The 20,926-nt window shown below is 44.8% G+C and overlaps 1 protein-coding gene across 1 annotated transcript in view; it reads right to left on the bottom strand.

The window, feature by feature from the left end:
• Positions 1-11,283: 11,283 nt before the first annotated feature.
• Positions 11,284-20,926, bottom strand: part of LOC124010711 (glutamate receptor ionotropic, NMDA 3B-like) — a 75,290-nt gene continuing 65,647 nt past the window's right edge. Inside the window, exons 17-20 of the mRNA XM_046323360.1 lie at positions 16,231-16,395; positions 15,188-15,255; positions 13,802-14,034; positions 11,284-13,406 (exon numbers count right to left, since the gene is read on the bottom strand). Coding sequence (XP_046179316.1) covers positions 12,295-13,406; positions 13,802-14,034; positions 15,188-15,255; positions 16,231-16,395 — 1,578 coding nt within the window. The 3' untranslated portion in view covers positions 11,284-12,294. The remainder of the gene's footprint in view (positions 13,407-13,801; positions 14,035-15,187; positions 15,256-16,230; positions 16,396-20,926) is intronic.

The following is a 20,926-nucleotide window of genomic DNA, read 5'->3' as shown; positions in this document are numbered from 1 at the left end:
GCTCTGCCTGTCTCGATCCTTTCTCTCTGTCTCGATCCGTTCTCTCTGTCTGTCCATATCTCTCTCTCTCTCTACTGTCTGTCCATATCTCTCTCTCTCTCTCTACTGTCTGTCCTAATTTCTTTCGCTCTCTACTGTCTGTCCATATCTCTATCTACTGTCTGTCCATATCGCTTACTGTATCTACTGTCTGTCCATATCCCTTACTGTCTCTACTGTCTGTCCATATCTCTCTACTGTCTGTTCATATTGCTTACTGTCTCTACTGCCTGTCCATATTGCTTACTGTCTCTACTGTCTGTCCTAATTTCTTTCGCTCTCTACTGTCTGTCCATACCGCTTACTGTCTCTACTGTCTGTCCATATCGCTTACTGTCTCTACTGTCTGTCCATAGCCCTTACAGTCTCTACTGTCTGTCCATATCTCTCTCTAATGTCTGTCCATATCTCTCTCTACTGTCTGTCCATATCCCTTACAGTCTCTACTGTCTGTCCATAAATCTCTCTCTACTGTCTGTCCATATCCCTTATTGTCTCTACTGTCTGTCCATATACCTTACTGTCTCTACTGTCTGTCCATATCCCTTTGTCTCTACTGTCTGTCCATATCCATTACTGTCTCTACTGTCTGTCCATATCTCTCTCTACTGTCTGTCCATATCTCTCTCTCGCTACTGTCTGTCCATATCTTTCTCTCTCTACTGTCTGTCCTAATTTCATTCGCTCTCTACTGTCTGTCCATATCGCTTACTATCTCTACTGTCTGTCCATATCTCTCTACTGTCTGTCCATATCTCTCTCTACTGTCTGTCCATATTGCTTACTGTCTCTGTCTGTCCACATCTCTCTCTACTGTCTGTCCATATCCCTTACAGTCTCTACTGTGTGTCCTATTTTCTTTCTCTACTGTCTGTCCATATCGCTTACTGTCTCTACTGTCTGTTCGTATCTCTCTACTGTCTGTCCATATCGCTTACTGTCTCTACTGTCTGTCCATATCTCTCTCTACTGTCTGTCCATATCCCTTACTGTCTCTACTGTCTGTCCATATCTCTCTCTACTGTCTGCCCATATCCCTTAACAGTCTCTACTGTCTGTCCATATCGCTTACTGTCTCTACTGTCTGTCCATATCTCTCTCTACTGTCTGTCCATAATGCTTACTGTCTCTGTCTGTCCATATATCTCTCTACTGTATGTCCATATCCCTTACTGTCTGTCCTAATTTCTTTCTCTACTGTCTGTCCATATCCCTTACTGTTTCTACTGTCTGTCCATATTGCTTACTGTCTCTGTCTGTCCATATCTCTCTCTACTGTCTGTCCATATCCCTTACTGTCTCTACTGTCTGTCCATATCTCTCTCTACTGTCTGTCCATATCCCTTGCTGTCTCTACTGTCTGTCCATATCCCTTACTGTCTCTACTGTCTGTCCATATCCCTTACTGTCTCTACTGTCTGTCCATATCCCTTACTGTCTCTACTGTCTGTCCATATCTCTCTCTACTGTCTGTCCATATCTCTCTCTACTGTCTGTCCATATCCCTTACTGTCTCTGTCTGTCCATATCTCTCTCTACTGTCTGTCCATATCCCTTACTGTCTCTGTCTGTCCATATCTCTCTCTACTGTCTGTCCATATCCCTTACTGTCTCTACTGTCTGTCCATATCTCTCTGTACTGTCTGTCCATATCCCTTACTGTCTCTACTGTCTGTCCATATCTCTCTCTACTGTCTGTCCATATCCCTTACTGTCTCTACTGTCTGTTCGTATCTCTCTACTGTCTGTCCATATCCCTTACAGTCTCTACTGTCTGTCCATATCCCTTACAGTCTCTACTGTCTGTCCATATCTCTCTCTACTGTCTGTCCATATTGCTTACTGTCTCTGTCTGTCCATATCTCTCTCTACTGTCTGTCCATATCCCTTACTGTCTCTACTGTCTGTCCTAATTTCTTTCTCTACTGTCTGTCCATATGCCTTACTGTCTCTACTGTCTGTGCATATCTCTTACGGTCTCTACTGTCTGTTCGTATATCTCTACTGTCTGTCCAAATCCCTTACTGTCTCTACTGTCTGTCCATATCTCTCTCTACTGTCTGTCCATATCCCTTACTGTCTCTACTGTCTGTCCTAATTTTTCTCTCTACTGTCTGTCCATATCCCTTACTGTCTCTACTGTCTGTCCATATCGCTTACTGTCTCTACTGTCTGTTCGTATCTCTCTACTGTCTGTCCATATTGCTTACTCTCTCTACTGTTTGTCCTAATTTCTTTCGCTCTCTACTGTCTGTCCATATCACTTACTGTCTCTACTGTCTGTCCATATCTCTCTCTATTCTCTGTTCATATCCCTTACTGTCTCTACTGTCTGTCCATATCGCTTACTGTCTACTGTCTGTCCATATCTCTCTCTACTGTCTGTCCATATCCCTTACAGTCTCTACTGTCTGTCCATATCCCTTACAGTCTCTACTGTCTGTCCATACATCTCTCTCTACTGTCTGTCCATATCCCTTATTGTCTCTACTGTCTGTCCATATACCTTACTGTCTCTACTGTCTGTCCATATCCCTTTGTCTCTACTGTCTGTCCATATCCCTTACTGTCTCTACTGTCTGTCCATATCTCTCTCTACTGTCTGTCCATATCTCTCTCTCGCTACTGTCTGTCCATATCTTTCTTTCTCTACTGTCTGTCTTAATTTCATTCGCTCTCTACTGTCTGTCCATATCGCTTACTATCTCTACTGTCTGTCCATATCTCTCTACTGTCTGTCCATATCTCTCTCTACTGTCTGTCCATATTGCTTACTGTCTCTGTCTGTCCATATCTCTCTCTACTGTCTGTCCATATCCCTTACAGTCTCTACTGTGTGTCCTAATTTCTTTCTCTACTGTCTGTCCATATCGCTTACTGTCTCTACTGTCTGTTCGTATCTCTCTACTGTCTGTCCATATCCCTTACTCTCTCTACTGTCTGTCCTAATTTCTTTCGCTCTCTACTGTCTGTCCATATCGCTTACTGTCTCTACTGTCTGTTCGTATCTCTCTACTGTCTGTCCATATCGCTTACTGTCTCTACTGTCTGTCCATATCTCTCTCTACTGTCTGTCCATATCCCTTACTGTCTCTACTGTCTGTCCATATCTCTCTCTACTGTCTGTCCATAATGCTTACTGTCTCTGTCTGTCCATATCTCTCTCTACTGTCTGTCCATATCCCTTACTGTCTGTCCTAATTTCTTTCACTACTGTCTGTCCATATCCCTTACTGTCTCTACTGTCTGTCCATATCTCTCTACTGTCTGTTCATATTGCTTACTGTCTCTACTGCCTGTCCATATTGCTTACTGTCTCTACTGTCTGTCCTAATTTATTTCACTCTCTACTGTCTGTCCATACCGCTTACTGTCTCTACTCTACTAGTTCCGGTTCCGGTTCCGGTTGGAGCGAGTGGTCGCGAGTGGTCGCATCTGCACTTCGCTCCCGCGGGTAGTATAACTTTTTCATTATATTTCATTATAGCACAACGGTTTGATTTGTCTAATCTTAGCAATTTCTTCTCAGCTAGCTACATAGCCGTCTTTGTATCAAAGATAATTGCGTAATTATCGTATTTCGCCGTCCTAACGTAGTCTTCACTAGCCAGCTAGCTAACGTCCACTGATTAGCTGCACTGGAGAAACTATTACACTCAACTGAACGACTTGATTAGTGTAGTGTTAGCTAGCTACATAGCTGTCTTTGCTGTCTTCGTATCATCGTATCCAAGATAATTGTGTTGTTTAGGTTTAGAGTGTGTAGTCTTAGAGTGATTATCTTAATTTACCGAGGTTAGCTAGCCAGCTATTTGTCGTCCTTAACGTAGGTGACTCTGCTAGCTAGCCAACAGCTAGCCGACGTCTACCGAATAGACTCACAACCCGGTCGCATTCACAGGTAGTATCACATTTTCACTTCATTTCATTACAGTACAACGGTTTGATTTGTTTGATCGTAGCTAGCTACATAGCTAGCTACATAGCCGTCTTTGTAACAAAGATAATTGTGTAGTCTAGAGCGATTTTCTAGGTTCGCTAGCCAGCTATTGTCGTTCTTTTAACGCAACGTAACGTAAACAACACTGCTAGCTAGCCAGCTAGCCCCCGAACAGCAACACTGCAGAAACTATTACACTCAACGGAACGACTTGATTAGTGTAGTGTCAACAACGCACCCACTGCCAGCTGGCCTACTTCAGCAGTACTGTATCATTTTAATCATTTTAGTCAATAAGATTCTTGCTACGTAGCTTAACTTTCTGAACATTCGAGACGTGTAGTCCACTTGTCATTACAATCTCCTTTGCATTAGCGTAGCCTCTTCTGTAGCCTGTCAACTATGTGTCTGTTTATCCCTGTTCTCTCCTCTCTGCACAGACCATACAAACGCTCCACACCGCGTGGCCGCGGCCACCCTACTCTGGTGGTCCCAGCGCGCACGACCCACGTGGAGTTCCAGGTCTCCGGTAGCCTCTGGAACTGCCAATCTGCGGTCAACAAGGCAGAGTTCATCTCAGCCTATGCCTCCCTCCAGTCCCTCGACTTCTTGGCACTGACGGAAACATGGATCACCACAGACAACACTGCTACTCCTACTGCTCTCTCTTCGTCCGCCCACGTGTTCTCGCACACCCCGAGAGCGTCTGGTCAGCGGGGTGGTGGCACCGGGATCCTCATCTCTCCCAAGTGGTCATTCTCTCTTTCTCCCCTTACCCATCTGTCTATCGCCTCCTTTGAATTCCATGCTGTCACAGTTACTAGCCCTTTCAAGCTTAACATCCTTATCATTTATCGCCCTCCAGGTTCCCTCGGAGAGTTCATCAATGAGCTTGATGCCTTGATAAGCTCCTTTCCTGAGGACGGCTCACCTCTCACAGTTCTGGGCGACTTTAACCTCCCCACGTCTACCTTTGACTCTTTCCTCTCTGCCTCCTTCTTTCCACTCCTCTCCTCTTTTGACCTCACCCTCTCACCTTCCCCCCTACTCACAAGGCAGGCAATACGCTCGACCTCATCTTTACTAGATGCTGTTCTTCCACTAACCTCATTGCAACTCCCCTCCAAGTCTCCGACCACTGCCTTGTATCCTTTTCCCTCTCGCTCTCATCCAACACCTCCCACACTGCCCCTACTCGGATGGTATCGCGCCGTCCCAACCTTCGCTCTCTCTCCCCCGCTACTCTCTCCTCTTCCATCCTATCATCTCTTCCCTCCGCTCAAACCTTCTCCCACCTATCTCCTGATTCTGCCTCCTCAACCCTCCTCTCCTCCCTCTCTGCATCCCTTGACTCTCTATGTCCCCTATCCTCCAGTCCGGCTCGGTCCTCCCCTCCCGCTCCGTGGCTCGATGACTCATTGCGAGCTCACAGAACAGGGCTCCGGGCAGCCGAGCGGAAATGGAGGAAAACTCGCCTCCCTGCGGACCTGGCATCCTTTCACTCCCTCCTCTCTACATTTTCCTCCTCTGTCTCTGCTGCTAAAGCCACTTTCTACCACGCTAAATTCCAAGCATCTGCCTCTAACCCTAGGAAGCTCTTTGCCACCTTCTCCTCCCTCCTGAATCCCCCCCCCCCTCCCTCTCTGCAGATGACTTCGTCAACCATTTTGAAAAGAAGGTCGACGACATCCGATCCTCATTTGCTAAGTCAAACGACACCGCTGGTTCTGCTCACACTGCCCTACCCTGTGCTCTGACCTCTTTCTCCCCTCTCTCTCCAGATGAAATCTCGCGTCTTGTGACGGCCGGCCGCCCAACAACCTGCCCGCTTGACCCTATCCCCTCCTCTCTTCTCCAGACCATTTCCGGAGACCTTCTCCCTTACCTCACCTCGCTCATCAACTCATCCCTGACCGCTGGCTACGTCCCTTCCGTCTTCAAGAGAGCGAGAGTTGCACCCCTTCTGAAAAAACCTACACTCGATCCCTCCGATGTCAACAATTACAGACCAGTATCCCTTCTTTCTTTTCTCTCCAAAACTCTTGAACGTGCCGTCCTTGGCCAGCTCTCCCGCTATCTCTCTCTGAATGACCTTCTTGATCCAAATCAGTCAGGTTTCAAGACTAGTCATTCAACTGAGACTGCTCTCCTCTGTATCACGGAGGCACTCCGCACTGCTAAAGCTAACTCTCTCTCCTCTGCTCTCATCCTTCTAGATCTATCGGCTGCCTTCGATACTGTGAACCATCAGATCCTCCTCTCCACCCTCTCCGAGTTGGGCATCTCCGGCGCGGCCCACGCTTGGATTGCGTCCTACCTGACAGGTCGCTCCTACCAGGTGGCGTGGCGAGAATCTGTCTCCTCACCACGCGCTCTCACCACTGGTGTCCCCCAGGGCTCTGTTCTTGGCCCTCTCCTATTCTCGCTATACACCAAGTCACTTGGCTCTGTCATAACCTCACATGGTCTCACTTATCATTGCTATGCAGACGACACACAATTAATATTCTCATTTCCCCCTTCTGATGACCAGGTGGCGAATCGCATCTCTGCATGTCTGGCAGACATATCAGTGTGGATGACGGATCACCACCTCAAGCTGAACCTCGTCAAGACGTAGCTGCTCTTCCTCCCGGGGAAGGACTGCCCGTTCCATGATCTCGCCATCACGGTTGACAACTCCATTGTGTCCTGCTCCCAGAGCGCCAAGAACCTTGGCGTGATCCTGGACAACACCCTGTCGTTCTCAACCAACATCAAGGCGGTGGCCCGTTCCTGTAGGTTCATGCTCTACAACATCCGCAGAGTACGACCCTGCCTCACACAGGAAGCGGCGCAGGTCCTAATCCAGGCACTTGTCATCTCCCGTCTGGATTACTGCAACTCGCTGTTGGCTGGGCTCCCTGCCTGTGCCATTAAACCCCTTCAACTCATCCAGAACGCCGCAGCCCGTCTGGTGTTCAACCTTCCCAAGTTCTCTCACGTCACCCCGCTCCTCCGTTCTCTCCACTGGCTTCCAGTTGAAGCTCGCATCTGCTACAAGACCATGGTGCTTGCCTACGGAGCTGTGAGGGGAACGGCACCTCAGTACCTCCAGGCTCTGATCAGGCCCTACACCCAAACAAGGGCACTGCGTTCATCCACCTCTGGCCTGCTCGCCTCCCTACCACTGAGGAAGTACAGCTCCCGCTCAGCCCAGTCAAAACTGTTCGCTGCCCTGGCCCCCCAATGGTGGAACAAACTCCCTCACGACGCCAGGACAGCGGAGACAATCACCACCTTCCGGAGACACCTGAAACCCCACTTCTTTAAGGAATACCTAGGATAGGATAAGTAATCCCTCTCACCCCCCTTAAGTTTTAGATGCACTATTGTAAAGTGACTGTTCCACTGGATGTCATAAGGTGAATGCACCAATTTGTAAGTCGCTCTGGATAAGAGCGTCTGCTAAATGACTTAAATGTAAATGTTAAATGTCTACTGTCTGTCCATATCCCTTACTGTCTCTACTGTCTGTCCATATCCCTTACTGTCTCTACTGTCTGTCCATATCTCTCTCTACTGTCTGTCCATATCTCTCTCTACTGTCTGTCCATATCCCTTACTGTATCTGTCTGTCCATATCTCTCTCTACTGTCTGTCCATATCCCTTACTGTCTCTACCGTCTGTCCATATCTCTCTCTACTGTCTGTCCATATCCCTTACTGTCTCTACTGTCTGTCCATATCTCTCTCTACTGTCTGTCCATATCCCTTACTGTCTCTACTGTCTGTTCGTATCTCTCTACTGTCTGTCCATATCCCTTACAGTCTCTACTGTCTGTCCATATCTCTCTCTACTGTCTGTCCATATTGCTTACTGTCTCTGTCTGTCCATATCTCTCTCTACTGTCTGTCCATATCCCTTACTGTCTCTACTGTCTGTCCTAATTTCTTTCTCTACTGTCTGTCCATATGCCTTACTGTCTCTACTGTCTGTCCATATCTCTTACGGTCTCTACTGTCTGTTCGTATATCTCTACTGTCTGTCCATATCCCTTACTGTCTCTACTGTCTGTCCATATCCCTTACTGTTTCTACTGTCTGTCCTAATTTTTCTCTCTACTGTCTGTTCATATCGCTTGCTGTCTCTACTGTCTGTTCGTATCTCTCTACTGTCTGTCCATATCCCTTACTCTCTCTACTGTTTGACCTAATTTCTTTCGCTCTCTACTGTCTGTCCATATCGCTTACTGTCTCTAATGTCTGTTCGTATCTCTTTACTGTCTGTCCATATCGCTTACTGTCTCTACTGTCTGTCCATATCTCTCTCTATTGTCTGTTCATATCCCTTACTGTCTCTACTGTCTGTCCATATCCCTTACTGTCTCTACTGTCTGTCCATATCTCTCTCTGTCTGTCCATATCCCTTACAGTCTCTACTGTCTGTCCATATCCCTTAAAGTCTCTACTGTCTGTCCATAAATCTCTCTCTACTGTCTGTCCATATCCCTTATTGTCTCTACTGTCTGTCCATATACCTTACTGTCTCTACTGTCTGTCCATATCCCTTTGTCTCTACTGTCTGTCCATATCCCTTACTGTCTCTACTGTCTGTCCATATCTCTCTCTACTGTCTGTCCATATCTCTCTCTCGCTACTGTCTGTCCATATCTTTCTCTCTCTACTGTCTGTCCTAATTTCATTCGCTCTCTACTGTCTGTCCATATCGCTTACTATCTCTACTGTCTGTCCATATCTCTCTACTGTCTGTCCATATCTCTCTCTACTGTCTGTCCATATTGCTTACTGTCTCTGTCTGTCCACATCTCTCTCTCTACTGTCTGTCCATATCCCTTACAGTCTCTACTGTGTGTCCTATTTTCTTTCTCTACTGTCTGTCCATATCGCTTACTGTCTCTACTGTCTGTTCGTATCTCTCTACTGTCTGTCCATATCGCTTACTGTCTCTACTGTCTGTCCATATCTCTCTCTACTGTCTGTCCATATCCCTTACTGTCTCTACTGTCTGTCCATATCTCTCTCTACTGTCTGTCCATAATGCTTACCGTCTCTGTCTGTCCATATCTCTCTCTACTGTCTGTCCATATCCCTTACTGTCTGTCCTAATTTCTTTCTCTACTGTCTGTCCATATCCCTTACTGTCTCTAGTGTCTGTCCATATCTCTCTCTACTGTCTGTCCATATTGCTTACTGTCTCCGTCTGTCCATATCTCTCTCTACTGTCTGTCCATATCCCTTACCGTCTCTACTGTCTGTCCTAATTTCTTTCTCTACTTTCTGTCCATATGCCTTACTGTCTCTACTGTCTGTCCATATCTCTTACGGTCTCTACTGTCTGTTCGTATATCTCTACTGTCTGTCCATATCCCTTACTGTCTCTACTGTCTGTCCATATCTCTCTCTACTGTCTGTCCATATCCCTTACTGTCTCTACTGTCTGTCCATATCCCTTACTATCTCTACTGTCTGTCCATATCCCTTACTGTCTCTACTGTCTGTCCATATCCCTTACCGTCTCTACTGTCTGTCCATACCTCTCTCTACTGTCTGTCCATATCCCTCTCTACTGTCTGTCCATATCCCTCACTGTCTCTACTGTCGGTCCATATCTCTCTCTACTGTCTGTCCATATCCCTTACTGTCTCTACTGTCTGTCCATATCTCTCTCTACTGTCTGTCCATATCCCTTACTGTCTCTACTGTCTGTTCGTATCTCTCTACTGTCTGTCCATATCCCTTACAGTCTCTACGGTCTGTCCATATCCCTTACAGTCTCTAATGTCTGTCCATATCTCTCTCTACTGTCTGTCCATATCCCTTACTGTCTCTACTGTCTGTCCTAATTTCTTTCTCTACTGTCTGTCCATTTCCCTTACCCTCTCTACCGTCTGTCCATATCTCTCTCTACTGTCTGTCCATATCCCTTACTGTCTCTACTGTCTGTCCATATCCCTTACAGTCTCTACTGTCTGTCCATATCCCTTCTGTCTCTACTGTCTGTCCATATCCCTCTCTACTGTCTGTCCATATCCCTTACTGTCTCTACTGTTTGTCCATATCTCTCTCTACTGTCTGTCCATATCCCTTACTGTCTCTACTGTCTGTCCATAGCTCTCTCTACTGTCTGTCCATATCCCTTACTGTCTCTGTCTGTCCATATCTCTCTCTACTGTCTGTCCATATCCCTTACTGTCTCTACTGTCTGTTCGTATCTCTCTACTGTCTGTCCATATCCCTTACTGTCTCTACTGTCTGTTCGTATCTCTCTACTGTCTGTCCATATCCCTTACTGTCTCTACTGTCTGTCCATATCTCTTACTGTCTCACTTCTCACAGAGAAATGAAGAGACGGAGATGGAGAGAGAGATGAAGAGAAAACAACAGAGTGATGCAGAAAGATATATTTGAGGATGCGTGGGTTAATATGTGTGTTCTAACATGAGTGACTAAGCCTAAAATATCCTGCAGGCTTCACCAAACAGACCAGGGTCACTGGGAATGGGGACCGTGTGTGTGTGTGTGTGTGTGTGTGTGTGTGTGTGTGTGTGTGTGTGTGTGTGTGTGTGTGTGTGTGTGTGTGTGTGTGTGTGTGTGTGTGTGTGTAAGTATGTGGGTGTCTAAGTGTGTGTGTATATATTCCCCTCCCTCTGCTCTGTATGCCTGAGTAAATATGTCAATATGTCAGATGTATAACATTCATACATTTAGATACAACTGTTGTCTGACCTCATTTTGTTCCCTGTGACACACACACACTCAGATAAATCTGAGCTTTGATTCATACGAGTGAGGCGCAGCAGTGTTCTAATTGCTCTTTAGGATGATGTAATCAGAGCGTGTGATTTTGGGTGGATTAACAATGAGAGGTTTGTCTTTTAATTTCACAGCGAATTACTATAACTGGGTGATTGTGTCTGTGTGTGTGCACACCTTTATGTGTGAGTGTGTGTATGTGTTGGGGGGGTCTCTGTGTTGCTAAATATCACAGAATTGTGGGAAAGGCATGGAATTAAAATTGTTACTACTATGATTGTGAAATAATCTATTCCTCCTCATCCATCAAAGAATGTTTCAGTTGCTTAGTTGAATGGGTTGTGTGTGTGTGTGTGTGTGTGTGTGTGTGTGTGTGTGTGTGTGTGTGTGTGTGTGTGTGTGTGTGTGTGTGTGTGTGTGTGTGTGTGTGTGTGTGTGTGTGTGTGTGTGTGTGTGTGTGTGTGTGTGTGTGTGAGAGAGAGGGAGATCCAGGCACCACCTTGTGGTATAGACTGTCATTACAGTCTGTGGTAATTCGTTCCAATAAAACCAGTATATAAATGTTTAATTTCAAGAAATGGAAATGATATACAACAACATGATACGAGTCCCAATAATATGCTGATATAATTCTGTTGTGTGTGAGAATGAGACATATAGCTGTTGTTATAGGCAGCATTATGGGACACCGAACACGACCCATCAACACCAGAACATCAGATCTACAACACTCCTCAGTCCTCTACAGGTCACCTAGCAACCTGCATCTCTTCTAAAACACCTGCTATAGGCTCAAATACAACCGCCTTCTCTCTTTCCACGTTCCACCTTTTTCATCCACTTCCAGGTTCGACTTTTGTTACATACATTTGACACCACCATGACATCCAACATACAAATTCCATTAAAGTAAATTCAATTCAACTGCATAGTATCAAACCAACTCAAGGTCCTTATAGAGGATCAGTCATGACAATGACAGTGGACACGTGTAGTTTGCCCTCTGGGATAGCAGATTCTTACCCGGTCGGGTGGAAATAGCATTTGATTGAACATTTAGGAGCCCCATGTGTACCTTGAATGACCCACTGAGAACTGACTACAGACCTGGGGTGTATACAGTAGTCACAAACCATTGCAACGGAAACCGTTCGCTCCAAACAAAAAACCTTCTGCAACGAAAACAAGAGATTCTATTGGACAAAATCAGGTAGGTCCCTTCCCGTTTTGTTCTGTTTGGTTCTGTTTGGTTCCTAGTGAACACAACCCAGGGGTACGAGATGAAGAGAGAGAGAGCAATTAGTCGTTAGAAACAAAAAGGAAACACACCCAGTGGAGACAAACAGTAGATGGGTAAAGTTCTGATCAGACATTTTGTTAACAGACAGCAGCCGTTGACATCAGAGGCAAATGGACCAGTGCCACATCTCTGTCATTGTTTTTTAAAACTCTGATAATGTTTACTTCATCCTCTGCCTTGTAAACCATTTGGACCTGTTAGATTCTTTTCCAGTCCTCTGATTGGTCTATTGTGTTCCAATAAATAACCAATCAAACGACTAACACAAACTCTTCTGGGTGTCCACGGGGGCGGGACGTTCTCTAACCAGATTCCCAGTGCAGGCACTGGATTGGCTAGCTCTCAGTCTGTCCAGACCAGCCCCTGTCCGTGTTTGGACAGTTCTCCCCCTCTCCTGGTCTTTCACTGCACCTGATTGCCTGGCTCTTCCTCTCTCCAGACTGGTGGAGTTACGTGATTGGACAGTTCTTTCTCCCTGCAGTGTATTGACAGCACCTGATTGGTTGGTTGTCCCTCTGTCCAGGCTGGCAGAGGTTTTTGATTGGATCTCTCTCCTCCTCTGTAGGATGATCAGAACTTCTGATTGGCTGTTCCTCCCTGTCTGCAGAATGTTGGAGGCATGTGATTGGCTGCTCCCATTTCCGCCCAGGCTTTTTGATTGGTCGTCTCTGTCTCTCTCAGTGTCTGATTGGTGTAACAGTCTGTCCCTATCTGTGTCCTGTCTGGCTGTTTGTCTCACAGTGGATCTGTCCCTGCTTGTCCTGTCTCTGTCTCTGTCTCTGTCTCTGTCTCTGTCCAGGCTGCTACAGAGGTTTGATATGCCACTCATCCCTTTCTCCTGGTTGATCCCCTCTCTCTCTTCCTTGGTTCTATCTTTCTCCTGGTTGATCCCCTCTCTCTCTTCCTTGGTTCTATCTTTCTCCTGGTTGATCCCCTCTCTCTCTTCCTTGGTTCTATCTTTCTCCTGGTTGATCCCCTCTCTCTCTTCCTTGGTTCTATCTTTCTCCTGGTTGATCCCCTCTCTCTCTTCCTTGGTTCTATCTTTCTCTGCGTTGGTTCTCACTCTCTCCAGGCTTTGTGACTGGCCAACCTTGTCTTTCTCCAGTTTGACAGCAGTAGCTGTGCTCTGGTTCATTTTATGGTTCTCCAGGCAGGTCTGTATCTCGGCCCTCCTGGCCACGGCGTCTCTCAGCTGGGCTGTGAACGTCTCGATCCTCCCCTGGACCTCCTGGAGCTCTCCCTCCCACAGGAAAGCCTGGTTGCCTGGGTTCCCCAGAGGAGGCAGGACCAGGCCGGGGGAGGCCAGGGCCGATGCTGGGCCACCGTTAGCATGCAGGCTAACCTGAGGAGGAGATAAACCACCCAGACACCCTGGAACAGACAGGGGAAGACAGAAACTATGTGACCTTTTCTCTGAATCTCATTGAAGGGAATGTGATTTGTGGATTCAAATAAAGCTTGTAAAGCGTGTGTGTGGTTTGATTTTACAATCCTTGTGGGTCCCAGAAGTTCTACTAAAGGATAGTAAAACAAGGAAAATTCTGGGGACATTTCGCTGATCCCCACAGGGAAAACGTGTATTTTAGGCTTAGTGCTTAGGTTTAGGGTTGGAACTAGGGTTAAGTGATAGGGTTAGGTTTAGTTTTAGGGTTAGGTGTTAAGGGTAAGGATTAGGGGTTAGGGAAAATAGGATTTTGAATTGGAATAAATGTTTTGGTCCCCACAAGGACGGTAAAACAAATGTGTGTGTTAGAGTGAGTGTGTACCTCCCAGGCCGTGTCGCCCCACCATGCCAGGACGTCCCCAGAACGAGGCGGTGTGTGTGTGTAGACGGTAGCTGTGTAGACTCTCCAGATCAAAGTGGACCCTCTTGTTCTCCTTGATGTCCCGGGCAGGAGAGGAGGGCTGAGGAGGAGGGGGGGAAGACGGGGGAGGAGGAGGAGGGCGAGGCTGCTGGTGTCTGTGGAGGCTGCAGCTGTCAGAGACACAAGGGGAGGGACTGGGCGAGAGAGAGATGGGGGGGAGAGAGAGAGAGAAGAGAGGTAAAATTGACAATATTGTTAACCTATACTGTAATATAAATAGTATTGATAACTGATACTGTAGTATAGATAGAATTGATAACCTATACTGTAATATAGACAGTATTGATAACCTATACTGTAATATAGACAGTATTGATAACTGATACTGTAATATAGAGAGAATTGATAACCTATACTGTAATATAGACAGTATTGACAACCTATAATGTAATTTTGACAGTCTTGATAACCTATACTGTAATAGATAGTAATGATAACCTATACTCTAATGTAGACAATATCGATAACCTATACTGTAATATAGACAGTATTCATAACCTATACTGTAATATAGACAGTATTGACAACCTATAATGTAATTTCGACAGTCTTGATAACCTATACTGTAATAGATAGTAATGATAACCTATACTCTAATGTGGACAGTATTGATAACCTATACTCTAATGTAGACAGTATTGATAACCTATGCTATAATATAGACATTATTCATAACCTATGCTATAATATAGGCAGTATTGATAGAATATACTCTAATATAGACAGTATTGATAACATATACTATAATATAGACAGTATTGATAACCTATACTATAATATAGACAGTATTGATAACCTATACTATAATATAGACAGTATTGATAGAATATACTCTAATATAGACAGTATTGATAACCTATACTATAATATAGACAGTATTGATAACCTATACTATAATATAGACAGTATTGATAACCTATACTCTAATATAGACAGTATTGATAACCTATACTATAATATAGACAGTATTGATAACCTATACTATAATATAGACAGTATTGATAACATATACTATAATATAGACAGTATTGATAACCTATACTCTAATATAGAAACTATTGATCACCTAGACTATAACATAGACAGTATTGATGACCTATCCTCTAATGTAGACAGTATTTATAACCTATACTCCAATATAGACAGTATTGATAACCTATCCTATAACGTAGACAGTATTTATAACCTATACTCTAATATAGACAGTATTGATAATCTATACTATAACGTAGACAGTATTTATAACCTATACTCTAATATAGACAGTATTGATCAGTGTTTCTCTACTTGTGGTCCAGGCCAATCAACTCTTTCCCTACGTCCTCGTAAGGGGTGTTCAGGGCTCGATGGATCTTCTGTCAACAGATAGATGATACAACACAGATGAGAGAACATTCACTCACTAAAGATCACCTTGTTAAGATAACAGTGGTAAGATCACCTTGTTAAGATAACAGTGGTAAGATCACCTTGTTAAGATCACCTTGTTAAGATAACAGTGGTAAGATCACCTTGTTAAGATCACAGTGGTAAGACCACCTTGTTAAGATCACAATGGTAAGATCACAGTGGTAAGATCACCTTGCTAAGATCACAGTGGTAAGATCACCTTGTTAAGATCACAGTGGTAAGATCACCTTGTTAAGATCACAGTGGTAAGATCACAGTGGTAAGATCACCTTGTTAAGATAACAGTGGTAAGATCACCTTGTTAAGATCACAGTGGTAAGATCACCTTGTTAAGATAACAGTGGTAAGATCACAGTGGTAAGATCACCTTGTTAAGATCACAGTGGTAAGATCACCTTGTTAAGATAACAGTGGTAAGATCACCTTGTTAAGATCACAGTGGTAAGATCACCTTGATAATATCATCTTGTTAAGATCACCTTGTTAAGATAACAGTGGTAAGATCACCTTGTTAAGATCACAGTGGTAAGATCACCTTGATAATATCATCTTGTTAAGATCACCTTGTTAAGATAACAGTGGTAAGATCACCTTGTTAAGATCACAGTGGTAAGATCACCTTGATAATATCATCTTGTTAAGATCACCTTGTTAAGATAACAGTGGTAAGATCACCTTGTTAAGATCACAGTGGTAAGACCACCTTGTTAAGATCACAATGGTAAGATCACAGTGGTAAGATCACCTTGCTAAGATCAGAGTGGTAAGATCACCTTGATAATAACTTTTTAAAAGTGTGAAATTCTAATTATCTTAGATCATATTAACAGCTTGGTGGCTTGCTATAGATCTGTGCGTGTGTTTGTTTTTGTGTGTGTGTGTATGTGTGTGTGTGTGTGTGTGTGTGTGTACGTACATACCTGGCTGGTATGCAACCAGTAGGTAAGTGTGTGTGACCGTCGTAGCCAGGGCAGGGCTAGGTGATAGAAGGTGTGTTCAGCTGCCAAGGTAAAAATGGCTCCAACCACCCCCACACACAACATCACAAACAGGCCTGAGAAATGATCTATCCCCATCGATAAATTCTGGGAGAGAGAGAGAGTCAGAAAGAGGGAGAGATAGAGGGCAAGAGAGGGTGTGAGAGAGGGAGCGAGAGAGGGAGGGAGAGTGAGAGAGCAAGGGAGAGAGAAAGAGGGAGAGGGAGATATATAGCGCAGGAGAGGGTTAGAGAGAGGGAGAGGGAGAGAGAGGGAGCGAGAGGGAGAGAGGGAGAGAGGGTTAGAGAGAGAGGGAGAGAGGGAAGAGAGAGAGGGAGAGAGGGAAGAGAGAGAGAGGGAGAGAGAGGGAGAGAGAGGAAGAGAGAGGAAGAGAGAGGAAGAGAGAGAGAGGGTTAGAGAGAGGGAGATAGATGGTTAGAGAGAGGGAGAGAGGGAGAGAGGAGATAGAGGGTTAAAGAGAGGGAGAGAGAGGGAGAGAGGGAGAGAGAGGGTTAGAGAGAGATAGAGGGTTAAAGAGAGGGAGAGAGAGGGAGAGAGAGGGTTAGAGAGAGGGAGAGAGAGGGAGAGAGGGAGAGAGGGAGAGAGAGGGTTAGAGAGAGGGAGAGAGAGGGAGAGAGAGGGAGAGAGAGGGTTAGAGAGAGGGAGAGAGAGGGAGAGAGAGGGAGAGAGAGGGAAGAGGGAGAGGGAGAGAGAGGGAAGAGAGAGGGAAGAGAGAGGGAAGAGAGAGAGGGTTAGAGAGAGGGAAGAGAGAGAGGGTTAGAGAGAGGGAAGAGAGAGAGAGGGTTAGAGAGAGGGTTAGAGAGAGGGAGAGAGAGGGAGAGAGAGGGAGAGAGAGGGAGAGAGAGGGAAGAGAGAGAGGGAGAGAGAGGGAAGAGAGAGGGAAGAGAGAGAGGGTTAGAGAGAGGGAAGAGAGAGAGAGGGTTAGAGAGAGGGTTAGAGAGAGGGAGAGAGAGGGAGAGAGGGAAGAGAGTATTTATTATTAGGTTCTGTAGTTAGCTGCTGCTGACAAATAAAATAGATAATATACATAAATATACATACATAGCACTACATTTAGCCATTCAGCAGACACTCCCATTCAGAGAGACCCACAGCTAGTGCATTCATCTTAAGATAGCCAAGCGAGACAACCACATATAACAGTCTTAACCCAACCATGCATCATATACATAATAAAATGCAAAATACAATACAAAATGCATTAAATGGTCTATGTGTCTCTTCACAGTCCCCATTTTGCCATAAGGTATGAGGTTGACTGTGGTTCCAACAGTGGCCACTAGATGGCAGAGTGAACCAGTAGTTCCACTTTCTCCGTCACCTGACATCATCACAACACTGTCTCTGAGTAAAACTCGAGCCAGTTGCTCGAGTTTTAAGTGATGACCTTAAAGGGGCAATCTACAGTTGCTACATACATTTTGGACATAAATGAATGATATGTATCTATTGATTGCCCCCCTAATGCCTCATGCTAAGCTGAGCTTAGTTCAACTGTCGTACCCCATCAAAACACTATTTATTTAACCCTTATTTTACCAGGTAAGTTGACTGAGAGCACATTCTCATTTACAGCAGCGACCTGGGGAATAGTTACAGGGGAGAGGACGGGGGATGAATGAGCCAATTATAAACTGTGGATGATTAGGTGGCCGTGATGGTATGAAGGCCTGATTGGGAATTTAGCCAGGGGTTAGGTTTTAACTATCTCTACCCTACTGATGTTATATTTGCAAACACCTTGGTTAACATAGAGATTCTGGGAACATCAGAAGGTGGGTGGAAATGAACTATATTCTGGTAATCCGACCAATTGAATATATGCGGTGGTACCTAATGAATATGATGTCAGTTCGGTTGTCATCTGAGACATTCTCATCAATGATAAGATGACATAAATTCTACAGTGGAAAGTCTACACATCAGAGTTATCGGATTTACATGGATTTGTTGTTCAATTTAAATGTTTGAATATGAAATTATTTGTGATGGGATGAAATGTGATTTTAGCTTCTAAAATGTGAGATTTGGGTTTTCATAAGGTAGGGCTCTGCTCAATCAGTGACTCACCCCTGTGAAGGGACATGGGCTATAAAACTTTTCAAACACGCCCTCCTCTCCCTTCCTATATAAGCCCTTGACGACAATATAACTATCTGTTCCGAGGACGTGAGGACGACGGTCCGATGTCAGAATGGTTCAGATAATAACTACAGAATGAAGCCAACATCAGCGTGAGCTTTGGTTGCGAATGGTATGAACTTTGAACTCTTATTCACTACAGAAGAGATACCTCCTAGCCGTTGAGTTAGCAACAGCCGCTGCAAACGAGGGTTAGGAAGGAACAGACAGAGTATCCCGTCTATCACACAACGACGTTACTACAACGTATCCAATTGACCACCAGAGACATTCTTCAAAGGACAAAGGACACGGTTTGGCAACACGGTCTTCGATCTACCACGAACTGTAAGGGATCTCGTCCTCCTCTTCTGAGGAGGAGAAGCGAGAAGGATCGGAGGACCAAAACGCAGCGTGGCAAGTGTCCATAATGTTTATTTTAAAACATAAACTGAACACTATGAAATACAAAACAATAAACGTGAAATGAACGAAACAGTCCCGTGTGGCGACAAACATAGCACTACATTTACATTACAATTTAGCCATTCAGCAGATGCTCCCATCCAGACTGACCCACAGCTAGTGCATTCCTCTTAAGATAGCCAAGTGAGACAACCACATATAACAGTCTTAACCCAACCATGCATCATATATACATAATAAAATGCAAAATACAATACAAAATGCATTAAATGGTCTATGTGTCTCTTCACACGGAAGACATACATAATAAAATACAAAATACAATACAAAATGCATTATGTATTGTGGTGCCCCGACTCTCTAGTTAATTACATTTACATGATTAGCTCAATCAGGTAATATTAATTACGGAGAAATTATTTTATAGAATAGCATGTCATATCACTTAATCCGGCATAGCCAAAGACACGACACCGGGGTAAACACCCCTACTCTTATGATAAGTACCATGGGATCTATAATGACCACAGAGAGTCAGGACACCCGTTTAACGTCCCTTCCGAAAGACAGCACCCTACACAGGGCAATGTCCCCAATCACTGCCCTGGGGCATTGGGATATTATTTTTAGACCAGAGGAAAGAGTGTCTCCTACTGGTCGTCCAACACCTCTTCCAGCAACATCTGGTCTCCCATCGAGGGACAGACCCTGGTCACATTCAGAAGCCAGCCAGCAGTGAGATGCTGGGTGGTATGCTGTAGGGTGGTATGCTGCTAGCTGTAAAATACCAGCTTGTTTTACTCCAATGTTTGTAAACATAGTAAATGTAAACAAAGACTATAAAGCCTCAAAAATGTTGATATCATGGATGGTCAGTCCTAGCATTCATAGCGCTGTCTATGAATTTGAGAGTGGTTAGATTTCTCCAGCCCCTTCCCTCAGCTTTTTACTGAAACAGGGGAGAGTGCTTCGTTTTAGTTTCAACTGCAGATTGCCCCTTTAAAGAAGGTAGGAAGTATTCAAACAGGACCATTTCCTTCTCCCTCTGCCATCCCATAATAACCAAATCAAATCAAATCAAATCAAATTTTATTTGTCACATACACATGGTTAGCAGATGTTAATGCGAGTGTAGCGAAATGCTTGTGCTTCTAGTTCCGACAATGCAGTGATAACCAACAAGTAATCTAACTAACAATTCCAAAACTACTGTCTTATACACAGTGTAAGGGGATAAGGAACATGTACATAAGGATATATGAATGAGTGATGGTACAGAGCAGCATACAGTAGATGGTATCGAGTACAGTAACCATCTCCATCCCCATGATCTACAGGGACACAAGTCTTCTGACCAGAACGAATAGCACACATACACACACATACACTCATTCATGCATGCCGCACACACGCACAGTTTCTATGGGAAACTACAAGTACACTTATCAGGCAAAACACTGCCATCGTTTCTCTGTCTATTTCCTCTGGAAGCACCTGGAACGACACAATGTGAGCCACCCCATGTGACCCAGAGGTACACCTTGGATCGTGGATTTCTGTCCTGCCTCATTGTTATTCTATAGAACTGCTCTATGTATTCTAACTTCTGCATAAATATGAAGAATATCATCCCTCTGATACAGAGAGTTTCTCATGGCCCTAAGCCTTCCTCTCTCTGGGGAGAGGCTGTAGTAGTAAACACTATCTCACACACACACACACACACACACACACACACACACACACACACACACACACACACACACACACACACACACACACACACACACACACACACACACACACACACACACACACACACACACACACACACACACACACACACACACACACACACACACACACACACACACACACACACACACACACACACAGATTTGATCTCATATGCCAAGGACTAGAAGGGGGATTGAAGGTAAAAGAGTCTTTGCCAGCAGCTATATATCAGGTCTGTAGATTGGAGTGTGTGTGTGTGTGTTTGTGTGTATGTTCCTGGAAGCGAGTCCTGTTTGTCTCTGTCCCAGCGGGAGGCTGAGATACGAGACTAGTA

This window comes from Oncorhynchus gorbuscha, linkage group LG23 (genome assembly GCF_021184085.1).
Source record: "Oncorhynchus gorbuscha isolate QuinsamMale2020 ecotype Even-year linkage group LG23, OgorEven_v1.0, whole genome shotgun sequence".
Classification (NCBI taxonomy): domain Eukaryota; kingdom Metazoa; phylum Chordata; class Actinopteri; order Salmoniformes; family Salmonidae; genus Oncorhynchus; species Oncorhynchus gorbuscha.
Note: the sequence above shows the minus strand (reverse complement) of the source record. Positions and strands in the feature narration are given on the sequence as shown.